The sequence below is a fragment of the Pyrus communis genome, chromosome 1 (assembly GCF_041283825.1).
Source record: "Pyrus communis isolate YQ-2024b chromosome 1, ASM4128382v1, whole genome shotgun sequence".
NCBI classification, from domain to species: Eukaryota; Viridiplantae; Streptophyta; class Magnoliopsida; order Rosales; family Rosaceae; genus Pyrus; species Pyrus communis.
In genome coordinates, this window is record NC_142565.1 from 6816291 (window position 1) to 6827040 (window position 10750).

Consider the following 10750-nt stretch of genomic DNA (forward strand, 5'->3'; position numbering starts at 1 on the left):
TTTCAATTATTTGTCGAGAATCGAATGAAACATCCTATTTATAAATAAATAAATAAATGTTATTAAATTATAATATTAAATGACAAGTAGTGTTCAAATTTAAAACCTATAATGCAAAGTGAGAATATCACGTGGAATAGAAAAACTGAACCAAAGTCGCAATGATAAGATTCGTATCACCTTCAACAACTAAGCAGTAGGGGCGCATATATATTGTCCAATCTACTGTTGTCATGCGTGCCACCATGAATAAACAACCCATCATTTGTTTTGTAGGGGGGAAAAAAAAAAAACCCATCATCCTTTTGAATTTTTCTTTTAACAAACGATATATTTTATTCTTACTCATTTTTATAGTCATATAAACTTGTATAGTATTTTCATTGATGTAGAAAATTGCAGTAGGGGATTATAATTCACACACCTTATTTTAGCTCTCATACATTCTTGTTAATTTTGTTTTTGATCTTTTTCAATTTATTTTATATGTTTAATCAGAAATTGAGAGGTGTGTGTGAAGAGTAAAAATGAGTATGTAAATCACACCACCCATTAAAGTATGTAAAATTATATAGTGACGTGACATACTGCATACTCAATTTTCTCATTTAAAATTATGTCACACCATTATAGGTTGGGATCATGATCCTCTTATGAGCTACATGTGAGCATCTTCCTAAGCAAGCCTATCGGGCTGTTCAAATTTTATTCAATGATTACAATTATTATAATTTTTAGAATAGTTCCCTGTTTGTAGCCGTTAGATAAAATTTAAATGGCCCGATAGGCTTGCTCAGAAGAATCCTCATCCTTAGCTCAGGAGACGATCCTGATCCTATAGGTTGAACGAAATAGGTAAAGTTGTATCTTATTATTGTCTCGCAATATAACAGTTTTTATTTTGTCACTTTTTTCACATAAAATTTATTATAAAAAGATTAATGGGGCTCCGTTTGGCTATTCATGCTGAAGTAGGCAATATTGACTGCGTTGAGGGGGAGTAGGCAAATATTGTATACTATTGGAGTTAGATTTCGCATAAGTGACTCATCAAAATGAACTTACCTTCTCAATTACTTATATTATTACCAATAGGATCCTTTTCGGATTTTTTGATGAGGATCCTGAATATCCATGAATTATGTTCGTTTATCGTACATTGTGCGGTTAGTTTTTGTCAAGTACTGTTTATGTTTATTTTTAAATAAAAATATTTAAAATAATTTCTCACTGCACAATTTACTATGAACATACACATTCACGAATCTAAGATTCTCGCAAAGAGAATCCGGACTTATATTATTATTAGAGCTACTCATACTATATCCATTATCGTGTAGTCTACACGTGAATCGTGATGTATAAAACAAAAAATAAAACTTGTTGCTTTGTTGTACACGTGATGTGTTTGGATTTCATTTCAAGTTTAAATTATTTTTTGTTATTTGCATTTTATCTCCACTTTGCTAGAAAAAATAGTTTTCTGGAGTTAAAAACCAGAAACTCCCTTAACTTTCCCTGTGCTTTTGTGAAGAACTTTAACGAAAATGTTTTACCACGTCATCAAACTAAACTAGTGATTATACTTTTAATACACTTACCAAATAAAACTCACATAAAAATAGAAGGGATTGACCAAGAAAAATAATTTCAACGCACCGTTATAAGGGCCTTTTGAACGTTCTTTTTTTTTAGTATTTGAATTGACTAAATTAAGAAAATGGTTTTTTAGATATAGACCCTTGAAACTCCTATTTTCTAAATAAAAACCCATCTAAATTTAAACATTCAAATAAAACCCAAATTTCAAATAGCCTACCATGTAGACAAATATATGACCAACTATTACAATACAATTACAACTTATGCCATAGAATCCTAATTTGGTCAATAAATGTTATTACTCATCCTAATTATGATGAGCAATTAAATCCATATGGATATTTTACCTTTCTTGTATCATAAATATTAGCAACATATATAAATTAATTTACCAAATTTAAAAGAGAAAGACAATCTTGTACGGAAAAAATAATATTGTTTGAATTATGTAATTACCTACATACAAATTAATTTACCTACTTATAAAATATTATACTAATAAACCTGCATTTTGAATCATGTAATTACCTACATACAAATATTATACTAATTTACAAACATTTAAATTAATTTACCTACTTATAAAATATTATACTAATTTACCTACATTTAAATTAATTTACCTACTTATTAATATTATACTAATTTACCTACATTTAAATTAATTTACCTATTCCCAAAAAAAAAAAAAAAAAATTAGTGATATTAGATAATGTTCGAATGTTGTGGGTTTGTGCTTGTAGGCAATTAAATTGTGACATCCCACATCGCCCAGAGGAGTGATCCTTAAATGTATATTCTCATCCCTATCTAGCACGAGGCCTTTTGGGAGCTCACTGGCTTTGGGTTTCATAGGAACTCCGAAGTTAAGCGAGAAGGGGGCTAGAGCAATCCCATGATGGGTGACCCACTGGGAAGTTGCTCGTGAGTTCCCAAAAATAAAACCGTGAGGGAATGGTAAGCCCAAAGAGGACAATATCGTGCTACGGTGGTGGAGCGGGCCCGGGAAGTGATCTGCCCCAGGCCGGGATGTGACAAATTGGTATCAGAGCCTAACCCTGGTTGCGTGTGTGTCGAAGAGGACGTTGGGCCCCTAAGGGAGGGTGGATTGTGACATCCCACATCGCCCAGGGGAGTGATCCTTAAATGTATATTCCCATCCCTATCTAGCACGAGGCCTTTTGGGAGCTTACTGGCTTCGGGTTCCGTAGGAGCTCCAAAGTTAAGCGAGAACGGGGCTAGAGCAATCCCATGATGGGTGACCCATTGGGAAGTTGCTCGTGAGTTTTCAAAAACAAAACCGTGAGGGAATGGTAAGCCCAAAGCGGACAATATCGTGCTACGGTGGTGGAGGGGGGCCGGGAAGTGATCCGCCTCGGGCGAGGATGTGACATAAATAAACTTTTAATCTAATGCACATAAATCATGTAGGTAAATTAGACCATTTTGAAAGTAAACTAGACCCTTTAAATTTTGGTTTGATGTAATAGCTAATTAGACTATTTTGTAGGTAAGAATTGTGCGGAACATATAGCTTTTGTTTTGTGTATTAGGGATTGGAATATTAGCCGAAGCTGTTTTAGGTTTATTATTGTGTTGGTAGGTAAATTAACTTATATATGTAATGCACAAAATTATGAAATTAGTATTATTATTTTTCAATTGGCACGTTATAACAATTTGAAAGTTAATACATTGAATATACAATGAATGGCATGAATTATTTTGTAAAATATATAAAATTAATTAAATGGATATAACAAGTAACTGATCCAAAAACCCCATCCAAGTATTAATAGGGGTAGTTTAGGCATTTGAAAAATACACAATTTGAAAAGTCAAACTTAATTAAAGAATTTGTTTAATTGGAGGCTAGTCAATGGACTTTATTCAAGAAAACAAAAGAAGATGAGTTTTAGTAGAGGAAAATATAGTTTCAAGGGGTAATATCAAATTTTCAGTTAAGAAAATTATTATTAGCGCTCTAAAAATATTATACTACACTCCTCACAAGTGTATACCTTTTTTAATTTAGAAAATTTGAAATGTAAAATAAAACTTTTAGAGTGCCAATAATGATTCTCTAAATTAAAAGATGGTTGTGAATGCAACTAAAGGTGGGTTCAAAAAATCGAAAACCGAAAAAAAGGAGACCGAACACCGAACTGAACCGAACAAACCGAACTTTATTGGTTCAATTTCGATTTTGGAGGTTTGGAAATCGAACATAACCAAATTGAATCCCTTTTACACCTTATGAATGTATGCCCATAATGTTTCTTTTGTGAAACTTTGTTGTCAAGTTTGAAACTAAGCCTAAGGCTTTTTGAATAAGCATACTTGGTTCAATTAGGGAGGATATTCCATTGGTTATAGAATAAAGTTTTGGAAGACTTTGGAACTTGTAAGAGTTTCTCTATTTGTTTGCTTTTGGAATAGATACGGTGATCATTATTTTTTTTTTTTTTTTTTTTGCAATTAATGTTATTCATAGAATAAGATTGGTTTATATGATCTTGAATATGTACAATTTTCTTCCCACTTTTCCCATTTTATTATTATTAGTCTACCAATGATAGCATCTTTTCTAAATTCCATATTAAAAAAAAAAATTTATAAAAAATAAAAAAACTGAAACCGAGCTGAAAAAAAACCAAACTGAATAAAAACCAAACCAAAAGAAAATCTAATCGAACGAAACCGAACCGAAATTTTGGTTTTGACAAAAAACCAAACCGAACCAAATGAAACCAAACTCATCCCTAAATGCAACCATAGCCTAATTGGGCTATACTTTTTACGAGCTGGATTGGAATTTGGGTTACACCTAAAATATGAGATTGAAAAGCCCATGTTCAAACCCATATTCTCTCCCTCTCTCTCTCTCACTCAGAGTCAGATACACCATATGTTGGGATACTGTCTTAGTCAAATATTGACAACCCATCATTTGCTTGTTAGGACAGAAAAAAACCCATCATTTATTCGAAAGATACAAATTAAAATCAAACAACTTGTCATTGTTATATAATTATATTAGGGAAGAGATCCTCTCCAGATCTTTTCCATGAAAACCCACTAATCAATTAATTCGGGTTTTTGAAATTTGATCCAGGATGTCTCTTAAAAAGTTATAATAATTTTAACCGTTGGATTAAATTTCAAGAGTCCGGAAATTAATTGATGTGCTTTAGTTGGATTAAATTTTTTTTCTTCGTACAAACGATATTATTTATATTAAAGAAAGAAAGTGACATAATCTTAAAATGAATTAATAATATTATGATTCAAATTCTTCTTTGATAGAAATCATTTATTGACATTCAAATCTTCAGTTTATTAGAGCATCGCTAACCGATGCTTAAAATTGCCCAGTTGACGTGTGATAGTAAATCATGGTATCTTATTTTATTTCATCTCAGTCGATCAACTAAAAGTTGATGTGAATTGATGGCTTGGTGGTTGGGGTCAAAATTGCCGGCTAGAATATTCAGATGCCAAATGAATTATTTCAGTTTTTTTTTTTTTACTTTTTGGACCAGCACATTAGATGTATAAGTGAAGCTATTTCTATTTCTCTATGTAAGTGAGGTTTAACATTCATCAAAATATTAATAAAATGAAATGTTATTAAAATACGAATTTGGTGCACTATTTTGACTTTGTCTTAATCAGTTCTCAGTTTAGTGATGTCATTATTTTAAAACGTGTCAAGTTCTAATTGATAAAAGAAAATATTGAAATATTTGTTTATTTGTTATAACTTTTATTTTTCACAAACGATATTATCTACGTTAAGAGCTGAGAAAGTGAATTATGTTTTACAAAAAACTAACAATAATATGATTTAAATTCGTTTTTAACAAAAATCAAACTTAAATCCTCTGAAAAAAACTCACAACAAAAAAACTGGCGATTGCAAAATTATTTATTATGCTTACGTCGGAGCATATTAAAAAACTTGAGGACAAAGTCCCAAATTATGGAGACATGCCTAACAATAATTAGATCTGCGTCAGCAAGTGGGCCCACGAATCCCACATATGGCGATCCACTCATTCCAAATTGTCACGGAACAGCCTGACTCTGCATATTGCAATCTGCAAATTTCTGACCCGATTGCTCCATCTGACGGTCCATAAGAGAAGGTCTACGTACCCACGTTTGACGCGGGCCCCACCGAATCAGACATTGTCTGTTTCCTTCTACCTTCGCCATAACGCCATCGTCACGGACACGTGGCATGAGGTATCGATCAGAACTTCCATTTTGGTAGCTCGCTTAATTTCCCAACTGCCCGAGCGTCCCAATATAATTTCCGTATCCCCAAAAGCCCCTCGGATTCTCATCGAATTTTCAGTCCCTGCCCCTCGAATGCTCCTCTGCTCATCGTCTCACACACTCTCTTTTTACCTAGCCCTCTCTCTCCATCTCTTTCTCTCTCTAGCTCACCGTGACCGGGAGAATGGTGGAGCCGTTGATGCCCGACTACGACGAGGAGCGCTCGCTGTTTCAGGAGTCGAGCATTGTCGAGGGGTCCTGGCGGTTGAACTTCGACGGATTCCAGGTGTCCTCGGAGCACAAGGAGAAAAAGCCACCGCGCGGAATCCATGACTGCCTTGGGGTTTTTGGTAATTTCCGCATCTTCTCCTCCATTGTTAACGTAATGGAATATTTGATTGTGATCTTTATATTTTATTTTGCATGGTCTCCGAGAATTTTTCTTTTTTTGGTTGATTAAAAATTCTGATTAATTTCTGTGGTGGGAGTTTAGTTTTCTCTTTTCTGCATATGTATATATGATTCGAAATGGAGGGTTCATTTTGCTGTATATATTTTTGTAATCGAAAAGCTCGAAGGAGAGGTTAATTAGAAAGATTGGTGGGAGAGTGATGGAGTTTCGGAGTTCAGAGTTTGTGGGGTTTACTTGAATTTTTGTATGGTGTCCCTGGTATTGCTAGATCATTGAGACTGACTGTCACAGTGTAAGTTCACCTATTACCCATTTGTTTATATGTTTTCGACTTTGATCATCGGACAAATAAAGCGTTTTCGGGTTCTGGGTGGGAGTTTAAGTATTTGCTAGTTCATACTTTCATCTTCGGGTTTCATATTTCCGGGTTGTCGTCTATGCAAAGTGGTGAAAGGGGCAGACGGATGTATGAAATGTTGTCGAATATTTGTAAATGTTCTTTATGTTAAAATGATATATTTATTTAACATATGAGGAGGTTGCATGGGTACCAAGTTAAAGTTTTGTGCTTGATTGCCTCAGGTCCGGAGGATAATGTGGCGGAGTACTACCAACAGCAGGTAGAAATGCTTGAGGGCTTTACTGAAATGGATGCCTTAGCGGAGCGTGGTTTTATTCCTGGAATGTCGAAGGTTTGATGTTGCATCATGTTTTCTGCCTTGTTCTTAGCATAGTCGTATTAGTTTTAAACTGATATGTAATGATTTCTGTCGCAGGAAGAACAGGAAAAGTTGGCAAAAAGCGAGACACTTGCCATCAGAATATCCAATATTGCCAACATGGTTCTCTTTGCAGCTAAAGTTTATGCATCTGTCAGAAGTGGTTCATTGGCCATCATCGCATCCACATTGGACTCATTGCTTGATCTTTTGTCCGGCTTCATCCTGTGGTTTACTGCATTCTCCATGCAAACCCCTAGCCCATATCAGTATCCTATTGGGAAGAAACGAATGCAGCCGTTGGTATGTCTCTGTACTATTCTTGACCGTAGTTGTAGTCATAGTTTCAAATTGCGTTACAGTGTTAAATATACAAGTTATGCTGCCTTCAATGTTCAAAGTCATACACCACGCCCTTTCTTTGTCTTTCTGCTCTTTGTGGGGATATACATTACTGTTATATGATTTTGTAGGTCTAATTACCAAGGCATGGTTGCTAGGCTTAGTCGTGCAACTTGAATAGTCATGTGGCTCTCCAGTCTAAATCATTAATGAGTTCGGGGTTCACCCATACAGGGTGCGCTTGACTGTTGAGATTGGATACAATTTCTATCCTCTCTTCTCTTCTGGGAATGAAGATGGAAGTTATGTGTATAACTTGTACATGGTAGTGCTTTTTCCCACTTTTACAAATAGCTAAACATTTATACTTAATTCAGGTTTATGTATTCCATCTAAGAACTATTAGCAAAGTTCTAACCATCGTTCTTGATTCATGCTGCCTCTTGTCAAATGGTTCAAATTGTTCTCTATATGCTACACCCATACGGATTTTTCATTGGCATATCTTGGCCACTTTGCTTTCTTCCATCAGCGCTTGCAAGGATTTTATCTGCCAGTCTGTAGTGCCTTTTGGAATGTGTATGTGATGAATTGTTGTCATGTGTTAGGACTTAGAAGTTGATCATATATTGTAAGTGTGTGTGTGTAACTTAAACCAGCCAACTAGCAAGTCTCATGAGCTAATCCCTGTTAAAGCTCATTTGGGTGGTTTGTCAAACTAACTGGTTATCATGTGGTTCAACAAGCCCTCTTAGCTTTACGCTAAGCAGGCTCGCTAGGTGGATGCATTGTTATGCGATAGCTTGGTTTGTTTATTTGCCAGTGTTTTGAAGACATGGAGGTAGATGGATTCTTCTACATATAGCAGTCGTTATACTTCGTTTGAATTCTTGTATGGCATTTTTTTTTTCTCATCTGTTATTGAGGTGTTGGTGAAATGCCTTTGGCATAAACAAATCTGAACCTTGGAAAAAACATGCAGGGAATCCTTGTTTTTGCCTCTGTCATGGCAACCCTGGGACTGCAGATCATCCTGGAGTCAATGCGCACACTAGTTTCTGATGTAAGTTGTTATGTGCTGTTATTTAAGCAGATAAAGATATTTGTTCACATGGAGGCTTGAATAAATGATGTCTTCGGTCGATTGTTCGAATACACACTCTCATGTTGACTTTGAAATTTATGTTTGACTAGGAGGATGGGTTCAGATTGACGAAGGATCAGGAGCGATGGGTCGTGGGCATTATGCTTTCGGTGACTTTGGTAAAATTCCTTCTGATGCTTTACTGCCGCAGTTTCAAGAACGAAATTGTTAAAGCTTATGCCCAGGATCACTTCTTTGATGTTATAACTAACATCATTGGTCTCGTTGCTGTGCTCCTTGCTAATTATTTTGATGATTGGATGGACCCCGTTGGAGCCATCATTGTAAGTGGCTTCCTGCTCTCTTCATTCCTCAACCCTTCCTTCCCACAAATAACTATAGGGAACTCTTTATGTTAAGAGTGTCGAAACTTTCATATTTGGTAGAGGGATGGTAAATCTTATGAAGTGCATAGGAGTCGAACAAGATATTAGATGAGAGGTTGTCAAACATTTGTTCACAAATAACCGACGTCTCCTGGGTGTTGATTATCTTATGATTTGTGTGTTAAACTCAAATGTCAATTGATGCTATGTCCATTATTTTTTTAATGGGGTTTTGACCTTGGATTTTTGCAGCTGGCCTTGTACACCATTCGCACATGGTCGTTGACTGTGCTGGAAAATGTGAACTCGCTAGTTGGAAGATCAGCTGCTCCCGAATATCTACAAAAATTGACGTACCTTTGCTGGAACCATCACAAGGCAATACGCCATATCGATACAGTCCGGGCTTACACCTTTGGCTCTCACTACTTCGTCGAGGTTGACATTGTCCTGCCGGCTGACATGCCCTTACAAGAGGCTCATGACATAGGGGAAAACCTGCAGGAGAAGCTTGAGCTCCTGCCCGAAATTGAGCGCGCCTTTGTTCATCTGGATTACGAGTTCAGTCACAAGCCCGAGCATGCACAATCACACTCATAAAAGTCGGGATATTTCTATTTATTATTTTCTTCAACTTTGTATACTAGAATCGATTCCGAATGGAAGGCAATATTAAACTGAAAATGTGTAGTTATTTGGTAGGCGTCAAGAACGAGCTGGGATTCTTGTAACATTGGGAAAATAGCATGTGTGTTTGGGTCTCATGCACCTATAAAAGAACAACCTACTAGTTGACCTTATTCCCCTTCAGTAACAGATTCTGAATTATAATGTCGGGTGGTCATAATATAAAAGTTTGACAAAAAAACATTACAAACTATAAAGACTAAATTTGTCTACGATGATGTTTCATAATCTAAAAAGTTTTATGACAATTTCATTATTCGCATGAGCAAAACCAACACATGAACTGAGAAGGATAACTCACGGTTTTCAATCGGTTTTGCAAATTTGTCCATAAATCACTGTTCAATCTATTTATTTTCACCTTCGCCTCATTGTGAATTTTTGAAAATTAAGGTGAGACTTATTGTTGATATTCTTGATTGTAGAACCCCATTTGACAACGTTTGGGGTCTCACTACATTTTTCATTTATTTTTTTACTTTTTGGCTTAAATATTCTACTAAATATACACTTGTTGCTCAATAAATCGTAAATCCGCTTCCAAATACGTTATAAAGATTTGGGTCAATTTCAGTTTACTACCTTAAAGTTTCTTGGTTTTTAACGTTTCATACATCAAGCTTTTTTCGTCCCTGTCTAAGCATGCAAAACAAGGCGGGATACATTGCACAAATCGAGGCCAACACTACGCATGAAAAACGAGGTTGGCTTCGTGCATGCCAAAACAACGCGAGCTTCGTGGATGCAAAAAGGGGCTGACTTTTGGCACGCAAAACGATGCGAACACCTCATATGCAAGACGAGGTGAACCCGGGCATACAAGATGAGGCAGGGTTCGTGCATGTAGAATGATGCGAACTCTCAGGTGCTTAAAAAACGAGTCGGGCTTCACACACGGAAAATATATATTTTGAAGAACATGATATGATATTTTGTTGTAGTGGTAAGAGAAATAAAAGCAAAACTAACAAAAAAGTACAAAAATAATTCAAATTTTTGGGGGTACCAGAAAGTCACACGTGAAATCGAGGCCAGCCCTGCGCACTGAAAATGAAACTGGCTCTGTGCACGCCAAATTGAACTGGCTCCGTGCACGCCAAATTGATGGGGCCTCGTGGATGCAAAAAGGGCAGGCTTCTAGCACGCAAAACGATGCAGAAACCTCATATGCAGGACAAGGCAAACCCAAGCACACAAAACGTGCCGGGCTCTACGAACGCATGACTTTCTGGCACCC

At 36.1% G+C, this 10750-nt stretch overlaps 1 protein-coding gene across 2 annotated transcripts; it reads left to right on the plus strand.

The window, feature by feature from the left end:
* Positions 1-5672: 5672 nt before the first annotated feature.
* On the plus strand, positions 5673-9657 carry LOC137720165 (metal tolerance protein 11). 2 transcript variants are annotated; one of them, XM_068459179.2, is made up of 6 exons: positions 5673-6233; positions 6878-6987; positions 7072-7317; positions 8339-8419; positions 8551-8784; positions 9079-9657. In XM_068459179.2, exons 1-6 carry the CDS (start codon positions 6068-6070, stop codon positions 9424-9426), a joined length of 1185 nt encoding a protein of 394 aa, XP_068315280.2. In that variant the 5' UTR covers positions 5673-6067; the 3' UTR covers positions 9427-9657. The 2 variants fall into 2 exon arrangements, with proteins under 2 accessions (XP_068315280.2, XP_088551265.1); XM_088695139.1 differs by lacking the exon at positions 5673-6233 and adding an exon at positions 6343-6587.
* Positions 9658-10750: the final 1093 nt, after the last annotated feature.